The sequence below is a fragment of the Cavia porcellus genome, unplaced genomic scaffold (genome assembly GCF_034190915.1).
Source record: "Cavia porcellus strain 051 isolate PalLab524CR breed Dunkin Hartley unplaced genomic scaffold, mCavPor4.1 scaffold_14, whole genome shotgun sequence".
Classification (NCBI taxonomy): domain Eukaryota; kingdom Metazoa; phylum Chordata; class Mammalia; order Rodentia; family Caviidae; genus Cavia; species Cavia porcellus.
Genome location: NW_026947497.1, coordinates 9,103,393 through 9,126,143, shown reverse-complemented (window position 1 = coordinate 9,126,143; position 22,751 = coordinate 9,103,393). Strand labels below are relative to the sequence as shown.

The following is a 22,751-nucleotide window of genomic DNA, read 5'->3' as shown; positions in this document are numbered from 1 at the left end:
AAAGTGTAAAATGTGATCAAACTCTTACAACGAAACTCAATGATCATTACGACACTACTGTGTTAAGTTCATAAATATGTGAACTTGATTCAAAACGAAATGCCCAAACCTACAACTGTCCAGTAAGGACAGAAAGGGAAAAACACTTGGAATTATAAACAGTTGAAAGTGGCCAATGGCCTTCACTAAGGGTAAAGGTAAATTCTCCAAATGGTCTGCTCAGGTTTTATGTTTCTGACGCTACGAAAAACTGCCCTGTTATTAGCGCCGTGGACAAGGTCATGCTCCACTAAGCGCCATACATTTACAAACAGGAGTAAAAACCTTGGCCCTGATATTCAACAGTCACCCAAAGGACTCTAAACCAAGAAGGTATCTTTTTAAAATTATAAAACACACCCACCTCTTCCTGTGATATACACCTAGGACTTATAAAGTTGTTACTATTGCAATTCCACTAATCAAAAAGGCTAAGGAAATTCCAAACAGTGCTGTAAGCAAGATTATATGCTACCCAAATGCGCACTGAAGGTAATCACTCAAGAAACTTAACAATAAATTCTGAGCAACAACAAAAGAGAGAGAGAAAAATCACTGACAGTTGGCAAATGGTCCCAGATCACAGTATTCTTGTATCATGGTTATTTCTTGACACTGCAATAGTAATGGTGACCAAACTCAGTTTCATTTGGGATGTTCCTACCTAGGAATCTGCACGTAGACCAGGCCACCAGTATTTGTTTAGTATGAACAATATTTGTCTTTATTTAAAAAATGCAATTCAGTTAAACTTTCGATGGCCCACTCAAGGTGAATGGGCCTAACCCTAACCCTTCTTTGGAAACTTCTTAACTATATATAGTTCTCTCATGAGTAGATACTAAATTGTAATTGATTAGTAATAATTTTATATCAATTCTAATTACAGAAACTGTGTTACTCTATGTACTGAACACAAAAGGACATTAATGATCTCACAACAGGTCAACCTTCTAAAAGGGATGTTGATTTATAAATAATTTTCTCTCTCCCACAGCTGTTTTTGTAACATACCAGTAATACATGGAAACAACTTTTCTTTTTCTGTCTGTAACTCACTGGATTTAAGTGAGGTGCTTCTCCCAAGTTCAAAAATAGGCTTTGTTCAATAAATACACTCTAAATAATTTAAAGAAATAAAACATTTTATTTTAAAAGCCGAAACACGATTCCAGTGACAGCTCCTGTCCATGTATGAAGCACCCACAGAGTGCCGGGCACTGTACAAAGTAGCACCCGTGCTCATGCTCTCAGAGCAAAAGTGACTCCCTCTCCTGCCCCACCGTGCTCACGGGACACTGACTTCAGCCCCAACGCGGCCAGGCAGCCACGCCCTGGAGACACCGTGGACGCAGACGCACAGGTTAAAGCAGAAGTCCCTGGAGAAGTCGGAAGCATCTAATGTCCTCTTCCTGTTCAAGAGAAAATTAAAGGGTTAAAGAGAGCCGAGAAGGGCTCTGCACAGGTACGTCACCAGAGGTCAGTGCGGAGTGGCGTTAGTTCCCACAGGGCCTAGTAAATTTACCTTGCCAAATGTAACCGCTACTCACAGCCAATGCTGTTATTTTCAAGTTAATAATACAGCAAACAAAGTTAAAAGAAGGTGAAAAATAAGAAAAGGAAAAATAAAGTCACATAAATTAAGGGTCTAAATTAGGCTAAAGCAAAGAGCAGCGTTCCACATACTTGCTGGCAGGGAGAGATGAATGTAAACACAAAGAGAAGCCAGCAGCCCACCCAGCTCTGAACCGTTAGGCACTTGAAGGCCTTTTTCTCCTACCTCGGAACCCACCACTGCCTCTTGCTCCTCTGAAGCCTCCGCCTCCTCTTCCACCTCTGAATCCACCTACAAGAGAAGGATTTATTACACCCTGCTACGCCTACCTGGAAACTACCACTCCTATAAAAAACACAGATTCACCTGCACCACCTGACAGATTTTGAAAGACAAAAATGGAAAAACTGTAGGCTTCCAACTGGGTGGAGTAAGGTGAAACCCTGGGAAGGCATCTTTAAAAAGCTAAGCCCCCTTGAGAAGTGGGAAAAGCTTGTTACTTGCAAGGGTGATTCAGCCCTATTCACAAATGTCTCCTTACGTTGGCTTTGCTCAACATAAACACTTTTTAATAAGGGCGGCTTTGATTGGACTGAGGCTGTTTACTCCAAGAACAGAGGGTGGCAAAGGTGAATGGCTTTCATGGCTCACCTTCCCGAGCTACCTATGAATGGCAGCTGACGCTCACGGCCTGGCCCCTTAACAGACCCTCTGCAGCGTCCCGAGCTAAGCTGGCAGGCTGTGCGGCTCAGGGTAATGGAGCGGCTTCTGGCTTACACTGTCATCAGTCTAAGCTGGGATCACTGGGATGTGGGCCCACCCTAAGGCGAGGAACACCCAGACTGGTAAGAATTCCTGGCACAGAGGAATACAGGGGTCTTCATTCGGGGCCCACCCAGAATGGCTGGATTATTGCAAATTAACTTCTATGAGACCATAACTCCTCACACCTAAGATAAGGATCCACCTCCCTTCAAAATTTGGAAGGTATTAAAAAAAAGGTATTAAGAGAATACAAGGCCAGCTCAGAATATAATCCACGCTCAATAACAGTTAGCTAAGAAACTAAAATTCAGTTACAATAATCTTAAGCCAGTCATGCAATGCACGTTTCAGTCATACAAGACCCTGTATAAAACGGTGACCTCCCAAAACTAACGGAGCCAGAATCTCCTTCCTCCGGGTAACACCGGAGAGCACGCGGCCTTCCCAGGTCTGCACCAACACTAGGGTAAACACACTGATGCAGAGCAGCTGTACAGAAGTGGAAAACGCAGCTCTGCAGAGCACATGGGGCCCGATAATGGCTAGAACCAACTAGGGACTGGTCTCTGTACTTACTCTTACTGTTTTCAGTGTACTTTCTACTTTGGGGGAGCACACCCTAGGATAATCTTAAGACGTAGCTCAGAAAGACCTACATCAGGCATAATGCACGATTACTATGGGCAACACACCAATATTGAAAGCAGCTTTACTATATATGTATGTGTGTGTGTATATATACACACAGAGACAGAGAGAGACAGAGAGAGAGAAGAGAGGAAGTTTCCTATTCACAAAAGTGAACTGTATGTAGTTCACGAGTCCCAGTCCTCTGGGCTCTGCAGTCCCAGGTCCCTGGTAACTCACCTCCTCTTCCGCCACCTCGGCCGCCTCCACCTCGGCCCCCGCCACGGCCTCCACCTCGGCCTCCCCTGGCGCCACCTCTGGGAGGTCCTTTCTCACCAGGTGGCCGAGGTAAAAACCTCTGCAGCGGCAGCAGCTTATAAGGGTCTATGTAAAACTGGAGTCCAAGAGAAGCAATCACTGTCACTGCCAGGAGTTCCCACCCCACAACCACCACTTACCCCGCCGGCCTCTGAGCAGACTTCCTGTTTTAGACCTTGGGCATTTTTTTCTTATCTTTAAAAATGTAAATATAAAGTATCCACTTTCTTTACAAACAGGTGACTCCCTAAAATGCTACATTTTCACTCAACAGCCATGAGAAAAATATAACTACCAAAAACTGGCAGTAAAATTCAAAAGAAAATAATGGCACAGCAGATATTTCAAGATTGTAATAAAGGCTCAATTAATTTCCTGAACATATTAGGTAACAGATGAGAGAGACTAAACCTCCCTTACACTGAGGGCTAAAGAGTCCAGTGGTAGGCAACGGAATACACTGCTTCTCAGTTCTTCACCAAGTCCCACTGGTTCTCCCTCCTACATGGTTCCTAAGTCCATTCACACTTCATTTCCATGGTCTCCAGCCTATCCCCAAATGCTACTGTGCTCCTGGTACTGCACCCTGCACTGCCCCCTTCCCAATACACTTTTCTCCTCCCACAGGGCCCAGTTAAAGCACAGGCTTAACTGCATTACCTATTATTTAAAAACAAACTCAAAATTAAAGCTCAAGCCCTTTCTCACACCCAAAAGCACTGAGTAATCCAGCCCCTTCCTGCCTGCCAGGTCTTAATTCCACAGGGCCAGTGCGGCCTCCCTTGGTCCCCAGGTGCTCGCCCTCTCACACACGCTGCACAGGCTCCTCCTCCTCTCTCTCACCAGCCCCTCTCTTCCCAAGGGCTTCGAAATTATTAAAAAAGCTTTTCCTTTTAAAAACTGAATCTTGGACCCTGCTTAAGAACAGGGTCAAACTCAAGGAGTGGGACCTAAAAAGTCATCTTGTAACTTCCTACCAGAATCGTTCCTGGTCACCTCTCGGGTCTCCGCTCTAAGAACACTTCCTCGGGGAAGGCTACCGGTGACCTGGGCCGGCTACCCACGTTCTCACAGTACCCTGTGCTTTCCCTTCACGGCATGCATCACGTTGCTGAAATATCTGTGAAATCCTTTAGGATCTCTCTTCTCTCAAAGAATGTTTTAGAACGTAATATTTTAGAGCATTTGCTAATGCAAGTTTTTCAGTGAGAGTTTTAAATAAGCTTGATGTTTACAATATACAAGTCTCAATTTAAGAACTTCACTAGTACCAGGCACGGGTGCATAACTGCAAATTTGGCTATGTGGGAAGATCACAAGTTTGAGGCCAGCCTGGACAACACAGCAGGACCCTGTGTCTCAAAAAAAAAAAAAAAAAGGCGGGGCCAGAGATGTAGCTCAATGTGAAGACACTGGGGTTACCCCAATACTAGATAACAGGGAGGATTCATTAATGCAGGATCAGGGCTCAATTACCCCAAACAGAACTGCCCTAACGCATGCCACTCCCTTGTAACACCCAAGACCCTAAGTATGGCAAGCTTGACTCACCTTCTGTAGTTTTTTGAAGGAAGATGCCTTCATGTTTTCTGACAATTTAACTGAAAAATACTATCGATTCTGTTAAGGAACAAATACAAAGTTAAGATAAAAGAACTTAAATCTCCTGAATTCATATGTAACTTTTGAAACAAGGTTAATATGTACAGGCATATACAGGAAAGATAACACACGAACTTCCAGGAAGAAACGTTTTCTTCAAAAAACAACTCTTCCAATTCTTCCACACTACTCCAGGGGTCCCATCGTATCCAAAGCAACCGACTCAATCTTGTGGCACTAATGTAAATGGTCATGACTTCTAGATCTTTCCCAAAAGAAAGGCATCTTTCTAGAGTTCATCATTTCAGTAATCTGGATGAATACATTCTCCCCTCTTCATTCTCCTTATGATTCAATCTCTAGTGGCACTTTTAATTAATGAGGCAAAATTGGTTCAATTTATACTTCACCATCACAGGAAAGAAAAACAATTACAAAGGATACAAAATCTCTAAGTTGCCCAAATATTTCATCCACTTTTCCTATTTGTTCTTTATTTTCTAAGTAAACGGGAGCATTGAAATAAGGCACCTTATTTTCATCTGTGGTACATTTACAAACAATGTCATCTTCACAAGGATGCAGGAACTCTCCCAATACTGAAACAGGACACAAAAATATTAATATTAAAACACGCAACTCCTTCCAATGCTATTAACTGATCTCTCTAGAAGCTTTTTTTTTAGCTACCTTGAGTTTCACTGTATCTGTTCTCTGCAGTAGAAAACTATTTAGATACCAGCAGTGTGGGGTTCCTGAGCTATCAGAACAGCTATGCAACAACCTACAGGAAGGAACTCTGCCTCTCTCTGCTCTAGTGTCCTTAATAATATACGAGCAGCATCTACACTGATGACATGAGAACGTCTAAGTAGCACCTACCCAACACATGATTAAGTGAGTAACAGGTGCTAGGCTAAGGGCATACACCCTGTGACAGTTATCTTGTTATAACAATTATGATTTCGTTATACACATTTCACTCTACTCCCTTTCTTTCCTTTACTTCAACTACTAATGTGAACCATCCTCTGTATTTACCTTTTCCTCTTCCTTCCTTAGAACCCATCCTTATGATGGTCTCTTTACAAACGATCCCTTAATGGCTCTCAGGGAAGTCCAGAATCCCAAAATAACTTTTACTTCTAGAACCCCAAACTAAAATACTGTATGCCTGCAAAACTGACTCTCCATCTCTTTCGTTCAAGTTCAAAACCTAAAACTGTTTATTCCCAATACTATTGTTTCCTCTTAAATTTCTCTCCTATCTAAACTTCCACTTCTTACCGCCCCACCCTAAGTCAGGCTCTCACCCTGTCAGGTGTAAACTGCTGGATCATCGCTAGCGGGCTGGGGCCTTTGAGTTGAGCTCCCACCCCTTCGGCCTCCAGCAGTCTTCATGTAGGAGCCTAACAAAAAGCCTTCACTCTGCATCTCAGTTTTCTCACCCGTTATAATGGGAGCAAGCGCCCGAAGTTGCCTAACCAACCTCCTCCCCTTTCTGCTAAACCTCTAATTCCACCTCCACCGTGCACTCAGGCCCCTCCGGCTTTCTCGATCTCCCCAGGGCCCCACGGGGCAGGCAGCCCGCGCCCTCCCACTTACAGACCACTTGCTCCGGGGGTCCTTGGTCCTGGCCCTTGTTGAAGCCCCCGCGGCCGCCGCCTCGTCCAAACCCGCCTCTGCCACCGCCTCGGAAACTGCCGCCGCCGCCGCCGCGGAAGTGGTTGCTGCCGCCGCCGCCGCCGCCGCCACGGCTGAAGCCGCCGCCCCGGTTAAAGCCCCCGCGACCTCCGCCTCGAAACGACATCTCGGGGCTCTGCTCGGCAACCGCGAAAGGGAGCAGTGAAAACGGCGCCACCGGCGCCTCGCCGCCCCGTTGCACAGCCCGGCCTCGGCGGGCATCCCCACTCTCGGCCCTCCCGAAGACCCGCGCCCCGCAGCCTCACAGCCTCCCGCTTCCGCGACCACTTACCCGTGCCACGTGCACCTCGGCTGGGCTGGCGCTCCCGCCCTCTCGCGGGCACTTCCGCCGCACCGACCTCGTCGGCCTCGGTCCGGGGACACGGGCTTTTTAAACAGACCAAAAACTCCAATAACTGGTTTGCCAGAAGAACCAGTCACTGGCGGATGCAGCGACAGGGACGCCTTCCTAAAGAGCCTTCAGCACCGGAAAAGAAGCAATACTCACTTCACTAGTTTACGACAGTGAGAGCGACGTAGCCAAGGAGCACAGGAAGTGACGTAACCCGTCCCTTACACATGACGTTCACGGAAGTGTTGCCCCTGGAGACGGCGGGCGTCCGGAAGCGGGCTCCTCTTCCAGAAACGCCGCATGATGTTAGTAGGCCCGAAGCAACTCGTGTACCTGGTGTCAAGCGACTGGGCCTTCTGGCTTCTCAGCCTGCGAGACGGTCCCCAGCCTCGCTCATGAGTTCGTCGCCAGCACGGACTGTGGCCCTACCTGTGAGGCCTCCCAGCCGCGCTGCCGGCAGGGTTCTCGCAGCCCGCAGGGTGTGTTTGTGCGCTTTACAGTTTTTTTAGCCGATCATTTGAACAACGCGTTCTGGTGGTATAAATTGTACCTGTTTGTCCTGTGTGTGTTTAAAGAAGTGATGTTATCTGATAAAAAGCCAAACAACATCTCAGTCTTTCGTGCCAGTTTATTCTTTCAAGTACGTTCCACCAGCGCATCAGTGGACACTGCGCCCCCTGTTAACGCCTTGGATGTCTGATTTGTCCCACTACCAGCAAAACTTCTAATAATGGTGGTGACCATCATTTATTTTCACTGACCTCTTTCATACCCGAATGTCTGAGACCCAGCCTTGAAATATGACCAGTCACTGCCTCTGATAGAAGATGGATAATGATACCTTATTTCAGAAGGCCATTGTAAGTGAGGTTTAAAAAGACTTCTGTAAACTTTACCAGGAAACTAGGAATTCCAATATGTCTTCTACACTAAAGTGTAACGCTCCTGAAGGAAGGAGCCCCTAATAGCAATATATACAAGGAATTTGAAAATACATCTTAGTTCAAACTTAACTAAATCTACCTTAAATTCTGTACATTGTACAGAAATAGAATTTTTCATAATTGCTCCTCTATTTTGTATGGTCATTTATGGTAATACTAAGTTCACTGTTTCAGTCGTCACTTGGTGCCTCCAGCTCAGTCTGTTAAAACCACTGAACTTGTATACGAGATCTTCAAGAGGAAGAAAGGGTGAGGAAGAGGAGAAAGATGGGAAAAAAAGAATTCCAAGATATTATGTACAGGTACAAATTCCCTACGATGAGTGTGATCCTTGTGAATGGCAAATTTTAAAAAGATCACCTGTTATGTTGCCACTTTATAAGAACCAACATTTAGAAAAGGGAAGTTGCTTCCCCAGCTGGTTACAAAGGCAAACTCAAACTTTGGATTGTCACAATCCTCAGTCCGTTTTGCCCTTCTCTCTTCGAACTTTCCTCCTTTCAAATTGTTCATCTTTCCAACTCGCCATTTGTATTCTTGGTAGTATCTTGCTTTAATTTCTAATCTTTGAACTCAGACTTTTGAGCACTCTTTTCCTATCCTTGCCTTGAGTGCAATCTCTTTTATTCCAAGTTAGCAATTTCTATTTCTCAAGTAACTTTGTACCTTCACCAATTACAGACCTCTTGTCCCTGCCACACTTCTTGGTCTTGTTCGGAAGCTAAATCACATAGTATAACCTACAAGAATTCAACTGTCCAGAAATAATGGTGAACTCAAAATTTTACTCTGAGCATCTTTGTTACTACAGACCTGACTTCTTTTCCCACTCTGTACTGCATTTGATGATGCCCTGAACTTACTGAAGTAGTTTTCTACTGCCCCCATCCTTGGGACCTAGACAGCGCCTTCTTTCCCTCTGTGTCCTGTCTGAAGTCACAGCTCTGTTAAGCCTCTCTTAATTTTATTTCCCTCGAGTGCTGTACACCGTCCCTCTACCCCATCAGTCCAGCATCATTGCCTTGCTTCTCTTTCCCTCTGTTGTTAAACACTTCCTTCTGCTTGGAGAAGCTCCAGGCACTAATCCAAACCTTTTAGATCTTTTACCCAGGAGGAATTCTTGAAATAATTGTCCAGTCACTAGAGCCTCTGCATAAAAATCTGTCTCTCTCTCTCTCTCTCTCTCTCACACACACACACACACACACGAGTGTGGTGAGCAAGTTTTAAATACAATGATCTAATAATATTGTCAGTATTGTACATAGGATCTCAATATGTTGCCCAAGCAGGTCTTGAACTTGTGAGCTCAAGTGATCATCCCACCTCCGTCTTGCAGGCAGGCACTATTAAACCCATCTCAATGCTCTTCATTTAACTATGGCAAAATTCCCATCAACCATCTTCATTATTGTTAAAGGTATAGGTCAGGATATTAAGTACATGTGCATTGTTGTGCTACTTTTGAATAGAAAATAATGTTTTTCTATGTGAATCTGGATTTGGATGTATGGGGGAAGGAGTTGTGGGGATTGAACCCAGGGCTTCCCACATGCCATGTATATTCCCAACTCTTTCTTAAAATTTTGTTTTCAGAAAAGGTCTTGCCAAATTGCCCAGGTTGACCTCAAACTTTGTAATCCTAACTCAGCCTTCCAAGTAGCTGAGTCTACAGGTGTATACCATCATGCCCAGGTCTTGTTTTATTCTTTATTTTTTGATTCAATTTATTTGCCTTCTTTGTGTAATACTAACTCACAAAAAATGTCAACTCCACCACAAATGGGGGCTTCCACTTTGCATTTAGTAAATGTTGCTGTTTGATTTCAGTGAACACTGGTTTCCTTTTATGGGCCTAGATATACAAAAAGTCAGTTACCTATTTATTGTGGAGTAGTTTGTGTAATTAACTTTTGTGTATATTCTCTCAATTCTGAGTTAAGCTTGAAATCAGCACACATACTTCATTTTCAACTAAATTGCTGTGGTTTCTGCTTTTGATGTTAATGCTGGAAGAAGTTGAAAAGTAGGGCAAAATGCTTACCGTTTTCGGATTAGTGGCAGACTATTTCCCTTTTGCAGAAATCCAGACTTTACAAGAAGGCCAGTGAGTGCATTTTATCAGATGTTCATAGTCATAAACTCACAGAGTTCCTCCTCTCATAGGGAGGCCCTCGGGCTGAGGAGATCCAGGAAAGGGCCCTCACCTGCTGGAGACCAGTATAAAGCGGCTCTGAGCAGGATTTAAAATTAACTAATTGGCTTTTTATGTTATCTGTGAGAGTGTCCTAGGCCTCGGCCCCTTGCCTGGCGATGGGAGCTGATTCACAGTAAGTGAACCTCTATGAATCACTGGTCCTGGCTGAGGCCGGTAGTGGCCTGTGAGGCCAGAGACACCTCAAAGGGCAAGACAAGGACACAGCTGCGGACACTTGGCTCAAACATCAATTAAGTAGACAGAGACTGCAGCTGCAGAAATTACTCCTACAATCTCACTTCTACCATGTCTTCATGATAAGACAGTTTTACTGAATTTACTTGATTCATTACTTGAGATGTCCTTGAAGTGACTCCCAAGGTCCTGCTCATTGCCTGCACTTTCCTCAGTTTCCCCGCCCCTTGATTGTTGGACCTAATAAAGTGGGTAGTACAGGGAAGTCCTTGTCTTAGCCCTCAGAGTCTCGAGCTCAGCTAAAGCGTTTTGACCCTCCTGGAGCCCTAAAATCATACCACTTGTCTCATTTATTTAAGCGTTGGGTGTACACTCATTTGGGAGACTGGGGATCTAGGTCAGGACCCGATACTCACCCAGCCCCATAAATGTGCCATTCTCCCATGTGGTTTTCAGTAAGATTTTGAGACTTCTTCGCAAGTGTGGTCAGCAGTAGAAATGCCATAAGATTTCTTTTTGCCATGTGATTTTTCCAAAGGCTCAATTTCTGTTTAAACGTGAGAATCTTACCACTCTCCTCTGATGAAAAATGTTCATAAGTAGGCTGACTTCTCCAGCCAATCTCCATTTGCAAAGGATTGGGAAAAATCTATTTTTTGAAAAACACTTGTACAATTCATTTTTCTGCCCAAGTGTCCTGTTAAGAACTGAAATCTGGGGGCTGGGGATTTAGCGCAGCGGCATAAGCGCCTGCCTTGCAAGCAGGCAGTCGTGAGTTTGATCCCTGGTAACGATATAAAGGAAAAGAGACAAAAAAAAAGAACTGAAATCTGAGTTACATCTTTTCCTGTGCAGTAATATGCCAGAAATGGCATAATTTCTGCAGTTCAGAAATTCATGAATGTTTAGCTGGACAGTTCTGGCTGGCTCTCTCAAGGAGTTGCAGTCACATGTCAGTCCCAGCACACTGGGAGGCTGAGATAGGAGGACTGCAAGTTCAACTCAGTCTGCGCAATTTAGTGACTTAGCAAGACCCTGTGTATTGGGTCCTGACTTAGATCCCCGATCTCCCAAAGGAGTGTACAGCAGAGGTTAAATAAAAACAGACAAATTGTATGATTTTTAGGGCTCCAGGAGGGTCAAAACCCTTTAATTAAGCTCGAGACTAAAGGCTAAAGACAAAGGATTCTTTGGATCAGTCCACTTATATTAGGACCAAGGACAAAGAGCGGAGAAACTGAGGAAAGTGCAGGCAATGAGCAGGACCTTGGGAGTCACTTCAAAGAGGTCTCCAGGTCATGAATCAAGTCAGTTAGTAGCACTGTCTTATCATGAAGACATGGTGGAAGTGAGACTGTAGGAGTAATCTTTGCAGCTGCAGTCTCTACTTAGTTAATTGTGGTTGGAGCCCGAGTGTCCACAGCTGTGGCCTTATCTTGCCCTTTGAGCTATCTCTGGCCTCACAGGCCACTACAGGACTCAACCAGGAACAGTGATTCATAGAGGTTCACTTACATGAATCAGCTCCCATCGCCAGGCAAGGGGCCGAGGCCTAGGACAGACTCACAGATAAACATAGAAAGCCAATTAGTAAAATTTAAATCCTGCTCAGAGCCGCTTTGTAGTGGTCTCCAACACCTATATCTAAGTTTAAAGGAGGAGTGAGCTCTTGGAGGTGTTGGGTCAATTTCTGAAAAAAAAGATGTCAAGCAGGAGTGTAGCCATCTGAAATCTTGGCCAAGACTCCTGCATTCTTTACTGCCCGCGCTCGCTGAGACCCCTGGAGACCTTCAGGTGCGAGGCCTCGATTCCTTGCTCTGCAGGCCTCTTTATGGGGCACCTGAATGTGTATATGACTGGCAGCTGGCTTCTTCCCGGAATAAATGCTCTACTAAGCCATAAGATTTATGTATGTGGTGGGAGATGGTCACACAGTTTATTAAAAAAGATTCTTGAGTGAACGTGCCTGTGTTTGACAAGGTGAGCAATTTATATAATATAATCTATAATATAATCCAGAACTTTTTATTTCAGCTCATAAAGCATCTGACACCAGAACTTCTCTGGGAAGAAAGCAATGTTTTATTTTATTTTACTTTATTTTATTAGAGGCAGGGTTTCATTATGTAGTCCAGGCTGGCCTTGAACTCATGGTAATCCTGCCTCAGCCTCCCAAGGGCTGAGATTACAGCCATGTGCCACCATGCCCTACTGAGCAATGTGTTGTAAACACATGAGAATTCTTTTTCACAAGGGATGAAACCGATCAGGAAGAATTGATGGGCCATTACTGGCACAGATCAATACCTTCCCTGTTAATCCATTATACCTTTTACTCTCATATGGAGACAGCATTAAATATATCTTTACCTTTGCTTGTTTGGGGCAAGATTTTATTGCAGAAAGGTTTTTTGAATTTCATCATAGTTTATAAATCTTACAAATGCTGACACTGTTCAAGTCTGATGATGTTTTAACCTGGGTAAGAAGTTGTTGGGGGATTTGATGTTATTCAGTGTTCTAGTGATAGCATTGGTCACACCAATTCATCTCACTCCAAAAGTGAAGCCCTTCTGTTTTTTCCTATTATGTCATATTCTGGCATTTCGCTCTTCATAATCCTGCATGCTAAAATTATAAAGTTTCTAATAACTGTGGGCCTTTTTCCTTTTTGTGGTCAAAAAATTCTGCTACTAATTAACTTGCTCTCTGGACATTTCTCTTGAAGGTGACTTAAGAAATAATTGATTCCGGGTTCTGAAAGGCCATCAGAAAGCATCGCTTCCTTCACTGTAATTTGTACTTAAGTCCTGTTTCACTTTCTCTGGAGCCCTGCCTGCATTTGTAGTTTGGAATTCTTCCTCACTGCTCATTGTTTATAGCAATTACTGAGTCTTAGCATTCTCTTCTGTCTCCTACTTCATCTACAAAATTCGCCACACTGGACTGTTGGTCATGATCATAACACACAGGTGATAATGAGTATGGCTGATCTAAAAAGCAAGTTGAAACACACCAAATATCCATGAACAAGCTTTATCCCAGCAGGCGTAAGGATGATCAACAACAGCAACGAATCCTAACCCCTAGAATCAGTGCTTCCCAAGAGTGTCTGAGGGCCTGTGCTCTAACAGTAAAGAAAAGAAGGGGCTTCTGGGACAGTGCTTGTTACCATTGCACGGGGAAGAGAACAGCACAGGCCACTGTTGATTGTTGCTTGCTCATTTATGCATTCCAGGTAAGAAGTGGGCTGAGAACAAACAGGCTTTTACTGAGGTGCTTTGTTACAATTATGGTAATAAGAAGTCTGCATTAGGTCAGAGTCACCTAAGTGACTGCCTGCGTCTCAGGCCTGGGCTAAATAACTTTGTAAACTCATTTCAGTTATCAATGTGACATTTTAAGTCCTTTCTCAGAATAATAAAAAGGCAAACTGAATGGCAATCTCAAAACTGAAATGTTCAAACTGCAATTCATTTTTAACCCACAAACTCCAGGTTGTGCAATGTTTACATTATCAAAGTAACAAGGAGGCTTGTGAGTCACAGCACATAAAATGCTTCCCTAGCATTAAAATAGGCCCTTGATCTGCTGCTGCATGAAGAGAGCTCGGGTACACTCAGTTGCCGGGGGTCGGAGGAGCCAGGGGAGACTAGGACATGCAGTTCAAGAGGAAGACACTGCTATCACCTCCTGTCATCCCTCCCACTGCAGTCGGCACTCACCAACTGTCTACAGCCTTTGCCATCCCCACCAGTACGGGTGACCAGTGAACACAGTTTCTCAGAGCTTTGTCATATAGGGGAAGAGCCTCTAGCAAAATCACTAACAGAGCTTCATGGTTACAGTTTATCTCTGCAAGTACTGCCATTTTATGAAGAAGGAAGTTCAAAAATGTAAAAGAAAAATATTTTCTGAAAGTCCCAGTGACCCCTCGTAGCTGCCCCAATGGTAGCTACAGAAACCCACACTAGACTCCAAGCTCCTGACGGGCAGGAGCTCTGTCTGATTCGTTTGGTGTCCGAAGCCTCTACACTGCGCCTGACATTAAACAATGCCCAGTAAGTATTTGTTGAACTGAACTTGTCTCTGTTCTTTGAATTTCTGCCCATCCCCTGAGATCCTACTTGTTAACAAATGACTAATGGTCAAAGAGATTTTAAAAGAGATGGAAAAAAAAGAAAATGCACCTGGTGTAATAAAAATGCAGTGAATGTTATTTTTTGAAAACACATTGTCATTAATCTTCTTCAGACTACCCCTAAGCACTTCAAACAGTCTATCTCACTGTTTCTGCCACTTTCTGAAGGTCTGAGTTGCACTTCAAGGCTGCCTTGGTGTCCTAAATTGATTCAAAAGTTTGACCTTGCCTGGTCATTTTGCTTAGAGAGAAGAGTCAGAAGTCACGTGGTGTCGGATCCAGTGAATAAGGCAGATGAGGATACACCAAAATGTTTTTCTTTGACAGAATTTGCCATACCAGAAGTACACACCGAGTGACACAGTGTTGACATGATGGAAGATGGAACAAGTTTGCCCATTTTACAGGCCATTTTCTGTGCACTTCATTTCTTTAATGCTCTGATAGTCTTCAGAATTCACCATAGGATTCCTTGGTACAAACTCAACTAGCACAATTCTACCAAAGCTAAATAAGAGAAAAGAAAAGAACAGATAAGAAAAGAAACAGCAACGCAAAGCCAACATCACCTTGATGCCAGACACTGACTGATGTACTTCTCAGAACTGGATGCTTACCACTGAGAACTCTTTCCTATCCTGTGATGATGTCTCTTAAAAATCTGGAATTTGAAACAGCACAATGGGGCAATTCTAATGAAACTGACAAAGTGTTATGTTAATGCATTCTTCACAATTCATGATTCAAAACATGCCTTCAACCAAAGCTCACAACCTGCCAGCTTATCACTGTTAACTGAAGTTCAGCACGCAGCTCCTCCTCGTGAAGATCCCTGCCTTTCCACTGGCTGGCGCTCGGCAGCAGCATTCACTGTATTTTTTTGATCACACCACAAAATTGCAGGCTAATTGTGAGATCCAGCTTCTGAGAACACATGCATTCAATTATGTTACTGAAAACTTAGAAAATCTGACAAACTGAAAGATGATATTGTGAATGATGTAGAGACTGGTAGGAAATATACTGGAAATTTTTATATCAGAACAAAACTTTAGGACTTCAGCAAGATGCCATTAAACTGAAAACATCGAGCTTGGGGTGGGAGGAGGGGTATGGAGGGAGTTAAGATGTGTCATGGAGCTGGACCGGCTCCCCACAATGAGTGCAGTCAGTGCGTCCTGCAAGCATGTGCCAGTAAAAAACAGAGTGGTAAACTGGAAGCAATGTGAACACGATTTTGTTTCCAGCTTTTTATATGAAAATTTCAAATATTAACAAAAGTTTAGAAAATAAGTCAGTGCACCTGCCTCTGTGCGTCATCCAGAGTCAACCAACCTTACTTTCTCTATCTCATCTTTGTTATTTCTTTATTTATGGTATTTTATAATAAGCACAGAGATAGCATTTTATCCATAAATCCCTAACAAGATAGTTTAAAATGTAAACATAATACCATTACCTAATGAAAGTAATAATGTTTAGCCTCAGATAATATCCAGTCAATGTAGATTATCCACAAGCTATTTCAAATTTTTTTTTCAAAAAATTTTAAGGGTCAGTCAACCAAAAGAAGATCAAAACAAGGTCTGTGTTCATACATACATTGTATTATATGCCTCTCATCTCCTTTATATCAATTTTTCTTTCTCATTGTGTGTGTGTGTGTGTGTGTGTGTGTGTGTCTCTCTGTGTGTGTATGTGGTGCTGAAGAACCCATGATTTTGCACAGCTTCTCACACTAAGCAAGCACTCTACCATTAGACCACATCGTCAGTCTTTCTCTCCCTATTTTTTATGACATGTTTCTGGAGGAAACTGACTTTTCTGTTGCTTCCCATTTTCTCCCTGACTGTAGCCCCATGGTGGCATAAATCATGTTCTCTCACTCTCTGGATTCCCTGTAAGCTGGCCGTAAGATCTGAAGACCTGATCACAAGCAGATTCACATCCCCCCCCCAATTCCTCCTAAAGCCTTCTTAAATCTTTTCCATAAAGAATAACGCATTAGACGACCCTGAGGAAAGACATCTCTGTCTTTCCTTTGATTGAGAGGCCTGACCTCCCTGTTAGGAAGCTCCCTGCCAGCTTCTCACTGAGTGGTTTTAGCAGCTAATGGTTCATGGTTGCCACGTAGACCTGTGAGCCCATTTGGTGCAGCCAGTATGCTTCTGTAACCACCAACTGAAAAGTCCTTCACTTTAGAAAGTATTTTTATTTCAATGCATACAATTCTTTACCTTTGACTCATGGGGTCCTGTTCTGAGGTGAGTTCATGAACAACAATATAGGAATCCAAGCAGCCAAACTGACAAATTTGGAATTTAATTAGCTGAGCTCGGGACCACTTGTATACAGACCACCCCCAACCCCGTTTCAGAGTCCAAGCAAGTGGCCCCAAACTGGAAAGTTACAGAGTTTTTAAAAGAGAGAATCACAAAAGACATCCTGTTGGAAGCAGTTTAGCTCAAATCTTTCATTAATTTTCAGTTGACACCTGTATCCTGCTTCTTTTGTTGAGCAGGTTAATTTTTCTCTTGTAGGTACAGCTCGTTCTGCTTTTCTCATGGGATGTATACCCGGAGTAATATTCCATTTTCCTGAATACAGGGCACTAACTAAATGCAGGGCTCAAGATGGCATCGGTTATGCCAAGCTACAACAGTTCAAACCGGGTCCTATGTTAGTATCACTGACTGGTCTCTAATGGCTTCCTTGCTTGTGACATGAATGTCTCTGTCTCAGTCCCGTGCTTTGCCAGGTACACTTCTTACCCTGGCCCTGAGATCAGCCCTTTCTCCAAGGTACTGTTTCATTTTTGAAAATGTTATGTAGAAAAGACAAATTCCCCCGGATTCTTACGACTTCCAGACCCCATCAGTGGACAAAGCTGAAGGTACATACTTTTAGGAAAAAATATGTGATTAATTACAATATTTCAGATTTAAAGTTAGTAATATTATTATCTGCAACAGCATGTATGTAAGTATTAGTTGTCAACAAGTAGGATATTTTCAGCAAAAAAAACTACTGAGTACTCCACAGTGTTATAAAAAAAAATGGTGAATTAAACTTTTAGGGTGTTGTGGCACATGTCTGTAATCCCAGCACTTGGGAGGCTGAGACAGAAGGGTCCTTGCAAGTTCAAAACTGGCTACAAAGTGAGCTCGAGGTCAACCTAAACTGTATAGTGAGACTCTGTCTCAAAAAGACAAAAACAAACAAACATAGCTGATTATCAGTCTTACCATTCTTTGGGCCAAGGATTTAGCTCAGAAGCCTAAGTGCCTGCCTGGCAAACACATGGTTGTGAGTTTGATTGCCATTACCAAAATAAATAAACAAAAAAAAATTATTACAGTAAAAAATGTATTGCTGGGCCAGGGGTTTAGCTCAGTGGCGTAAGTGCCTGCTTGGCAAATGCAGTCTGGAGTTCAATCCCTGGTACAAAAAAAACAACACACATTGCAGTAGTCCCCCATCACTACGCTCAGAGAATATAATTCAATCACTACATAATCAATTTTCCATAGATGTGTAGCATTTTCAATATGACATACTTTGATTTTTACCATCTGCTAGTCCTCAAAGTTAAGGAGCAAAATATAGTTTTATTTTACCAAAAACCAAGACATTTGCTTCAAGCATGCTCTGTGTCTGCCTGGGAACACAGAATTGAGGCACTGTTCCATCAACACAATGGATCACTCAGCCTTTTCTAGAGGAAACCCTTCTCATTGGTTGCCTCTCTCAGCTACTTTCTGGGAAGGTCAGATTTGTTTAAATTACGTAAAACTCTGGATCTTAGCCATATTCTTTAAGAGTTCAAAAGTACAAAGCTGTGTAGGAAGTTTGCTCTTTTTAAATATTTTTTCAGAGGTTAAAAATCAAATTTCACAAGACTTCCTGGGGTGGACGGTCTCTTGCAGGGACGCAGACCTGATCACTTCCAGCATGAAGTGCACTCATGTTGTTCTGTTATTTCTATGTTTCTGCTTCAGTTCCTGCGAGGTAAGTAATGCGATCTTCATGCAAACTACACTAAGTAGATATCTTAAAGACTATTTTAAAATGGATAAGACCTTAATAGATATGATTTATATTTACTATTACATAGTTCAGTGATCAAGAATATAGTAGATCACAATATGTATCGTATGTAAGTATTCTGATTTAAATGTTTTAAGAAAGAAGTTGTTTTTATATGCTTGTGTGTGTGCACAGACATTGACTGGAACAAGAATTTTACTATGTGAGGTTGTAATTCACTGTCACATTAAGTCTGTAAACATTTACCAAGTTCCTTCTGAGTGCTGAGAAAACAGTAAGACCGCAGCCTCTGGCAGGCATTTGCTAAACCTGTAAGAAGGTGATAGCTGTATGTCACTGGGGGAGTCATGATCAAGGGAGGGAATATTAGAAACCGTGCAGACGCTCCTGACTCAGGGAGGAGTCTTTTCTGATAAACCCTTCATAGATTGAAGAGATCAGAAATCAAAACAACTGAATGTCCAGCCTGCAGCAGTGTGAGTGCTTTGTGCAGTTTACTGAACACTGCTGAAAGAGACAAGCATTTCAAGGACCATACAAAACACAGTATCCAACCATGCTGGCAGTGACACTGTATGGCTTGCAGAGCTGTTTATCCTCGCAGTCTGCGGTCAAGTTAGGAGCTCGGCTCCCCGCCGATGCCCTGCTTTGTGAGCCTTCTGACACACATCACCAGCCCAAAGGATGACCTGATGCAAAGTATCTGGTGGTGAATGGCTTTCACCCCTCATAAAGCCCCAAACTCAAGCACTGAGCCTTCTGTATACATTTGGTTGCCAAAAATGGTACAAGTAAAGGACTGTAATGAGCGAACAAATCACCTAATGCTGAGAGGTCAGGAAGAGATTATGGATTAAGTGGGGTTTGCACTGAACCTATAATTCTAGATTAGAGTTGATCTTTGGTGAGAAGGAGGAATGCCTCCCCAGCCTTCCAGCCAGGGAAAGCACCAAGCTCAGACATAGACAAACAGACTGGGCTCCCCCAATCAGTAACCACCTCTCCATCCCCCGCAGCCACAGTGCAGGCTGCATCGACCACAGAGAAAGCTAAACCTGAGGAGCCCCAGGAACCGAGGCTGCAGGTCATCATCCAGGTCGAAAGTGTTGAGGCCACTGTAGTAGCGGATGAGGATGTGAGCTTTGGTACACATGTGACTTGAGATGACATGCCAGAAAGCTTCTGCCCTAATGCTAGCTCACACAAGCAGCTATTTAAAGAGAACTACTTAAAGGAGTCAGAATTACATATTTTACATTTCTTTTTTAAAATTTGGTTTTATTGGTACATCATTAGATACACATAACGAAGGAGTTTGTTCCTGAACATCATAGTCTCACTGTTTCTTTCTTCCCATGCCCCTCCCTGCCCTTCAGCCCCTCCTTATTTACAAAAACTTTGCTTCCAATTATTCCTTCCATTTTTTCTTTTCCCTTCCTTCCTCCCCACGTCCCTTGTTGCCCTTCACATTTGAACATTTTATTCCTATTTCCCAATATCTAGTATACATTTTGGTTTTTATTTACACTTTCAGTTTCTAACACCAAAGAAATCATGCAAGACTTAAACATGTGTGTCCAATTTATTTCAGCTTATGGTTTCGAGGTGCATCCACTGACCTAGAAATATCTCCAGTTTACCCTTGCTTATGGCAGAATAGTATTCCATTATGTTTTTAAAAATCTTCATCCATCAGTTGATGGGCATTTGGGTTGTTTCCAAGATTTGGCTATGATAAACTGTGCCGCTGTAAACATGAGTGTGCATATATTGCTGTGGAATGAGGCTTTTAATGCTTTTGGGAAGATACCAAGAAAGGGAACAGCTGGGTCGAATGGAACTTCTAATGCTAGTTTTTTGAGTAATCTCCAAACTGATTTCCACAATGGCTGTACCAGCCTACACTCTCACCAACAGTGGAGAAGAGTTCCTTTCTCCCCCACACCCCAGCCAGAATTTGTGATGGAATGGTTTCTTGATAATAACCATTTTTTCTGGGGTGAGATGGAATCTCAGTATTGTTTTCATTTGTGTTTCTTGAATGCCCAGTGATGTTCAATATTTTTGCATATATTTATTTGCTCTTTTATTTCTTTATCTGAGAAGTCTGTATTCATCTCAGATACCCATTTTTGGATTTGGTTTTTAAATTTGAGGTATCTGATATTTTTTAGTTCTTTATATGTTCTCAATAGGAATCCTTTGTCTGTGGAACAGCTGGCAAACATTTTTCCCCCACTGTGGGTTGTCCTTTCACTCTGTTGATTTCTTTTGCTATGTAAAAGCCTTCTAAATAAGATGAGATCCCAGATATTGATTCTCGGTGATATTTCCTATGCAACTGGATTTTATTTATAAAGTCATTGCCTACAACAATGTCTTCAAGAGTTCCCCCTATTCTATCTTCCAGCAAATTTAATGTTTCTGTTTTAATATTTAACCCATTTTGATTTTAGTTTAGTGCATGATGAAAGAGATGGGTCTTGTTGTAACCTTCAGCATCTGGAAAGTCTATTTTTCCAGCACTATTTGTTAAAGAGGTTATCTTTCTTCCAGTGAAGGTGTTTGGCTTCTTTGTCAAAGATAAGATGGTTGAATTTCTTTGGAGTTCTTTCTGCATCTTCTAATCTGTTCCATTGATCTCTAGGTCTGTGTTTGTGCCTGTACCATGTTGTAGTATAATTTCACATCAGGGATTATGACGCCTTCTGCCTTGCCTTTGACGCCCAGAATTGTTTTTACTATTTAGGTCTCTTCTGGCTCCAACTGAATTTTAGGAATATTTTCTCTAATTCTGTGAGGTATGCTGTTGGAATATTGATTGAGATTGCATTAAATCTGTGTAACAATTTTGGAAGTATGGCCGTTTTCACAATATTGGCTTTTCCTACCCAAGAGCAAGGGATACATCTCTGTTTTCTGATATCCTCTTCAATCTCCTTATTCAGAGTACTGTGGCTTTCAATGTAGAGGTCTTTTACTTCCTGTGTTAGATTTATCCCTAGGTATTTCATTATTTTGAGTGCTATTGTGAAAGATGTGGTTTCCCTGAATTTTTACTCAGTGAATTTGTACTTTGTGTGCAGAAGGCTATTGATTTTTGTGTTTTGACTTTGAGTTAGTTACACTATGCTGAATTTGGCCATTAAATCTACAAGTATTTTGGTGGAGTTTCGAGGGTCTTCTATGTAAAGTATCATGTCATCCACAAATAATGATACTTTAACTTCTTCTTTTCGTCTCCTTATTCCTTTTATTTTTTCTTATCTATTAGATAAAAAATTGCTCCAGCTAATGTTTCCAGAACTATTTGAATAAGTGTGGTGAAGTGGACATCCTTGTCTTGCTCCTAATTTTACAGTCATCTGCAGGAAGCATCAACCTGCTGAAACAAATTGTGCACCCAGCAGTTAGACTAGCTCCCTGTGAGTGCGTAACATTTCATAGGGTTCAATTACAGTTTACTTCACGGGGCCACCTGGTCTAAAGCAAAGCAGCTGGTCATGCCTTACCCCAGTTAAACTGGTTTCCTGACGAATTTTAGCTTGTCTTTTTAAGAGTGTGGTAGTTTTCTGTCACTGCTACAAAATACATGAGATCACGATCTTCTAAGGAGGAAGGGTTTATTTTGCCTCACACTTTCAGAGGTTTGGTTTGTTGTCCCTGAGTCCCACCTTGGGCCTGTGGCACTGAGTACACTGTGGTGGGAGCACATGGCTGATGGGCTCACTCACCTCACCACCATCAGTAAGGGAAAGGAGACGCAGAAGGGGCCAGGGTCTCCATGTCCCCCAAGGTCAGGTCCCAGTGACCTAACTTCCTTCCACCAGGCTCCAGCTCCTAATGGTTCCACCATTTCCCACTTAAAATCAGGAGCTGGGAAGGAAACTTTTAACACATGTTGGGAGACATTTGAAGTAGTCAAGAATACGATTTATTTTTTCCTGCTTTGCTGGTCAATTGAGGTTTCCAAGAAGTGTATTTTCAACAAACATCTCAGGCATCAGACCCTTACTTTTTCCATAAAGGCCCATCATGCTCAGTGAGAACAGATATGAGCCTGGGCATTCCTTCTTTCAGTAAAGTTTTAATGTCTTCATAAACCTTTGCAGACCAACGAAGAGAAGCGCTACTGAACCAGTAAGAACCTCCACAGATACTAGTGGGTACCTGGAAATCCTAGTGGCACTTGCCATCATAGGGAAGTAAATTTCCCAGTCTTCTCCAGCTCTAACACCTCTGAACTGTACCCCTTTATTATGGGTGGTGGCCCTGTCTGGGGGTTA

At 42.7% G+C, this 22,751-nt stretch overlaps 2 protein-coding genes across 4 annotated transcripts in view; one reads left to right on the top strand and one right to left on the bottom strand.

The window, feature by feature from the left end:
* Positions 1 to 1,166: 1,166 nt before the first annotated feature.
* Positions 1,167 to 7,107, bottom strand: Gar1 (GAR1 ribonucleoprotein). The gene is made up of 7 exons (XM_003468052.5): positions 6,882 to 7,107; positions 6,512 to 6,725; positions 5,351 to 5,505; positions 4,856 to 4,915; positions 3,227 to 3,380; positions 1,820 to 1,885; positions 1,167 to 1,451 (listed from the first exon to the last, which is right to left on the bottom strand). The coding sequence occupies exons 2-7, from the start codon at positions 6,714 to 6,716 to the stop codon at positions 1,438 to 1,440; spliced, it is 654 nt and encodes a 217-aa protein (XP_003468100.2). The 5' UTR covers positions 6,717 to 6,725; positions 6,882 to 7,107; the 3' UTR covers positions 1,167 to 1,437.
* Positions 7,108 to 18,224: 11,117 nt separating this feature from the next.
* The window catches only part of Cfi (complement factor I), a 46,703-nt gene continuing 42,176 nt past the window's right edge, over positions 18,225 to 22,751 (top strand). For all 3 annotated transcript variants that reach the window (XM_063260624.1, XM_005002900.4, XM_003468051.5), the window contains exon 1: positions 18,225 to 18,426. In XM_063260624.1, the coding sequence (XP_063116694.1) occupies positions 18,370 to 18,426 (57 nt within the window). In that variant the 5' untranslated portion in view covers positions 18,225 to 18,369. The remainder of the gene's footprint in view (positions 18,427 to 22,751) is intronic.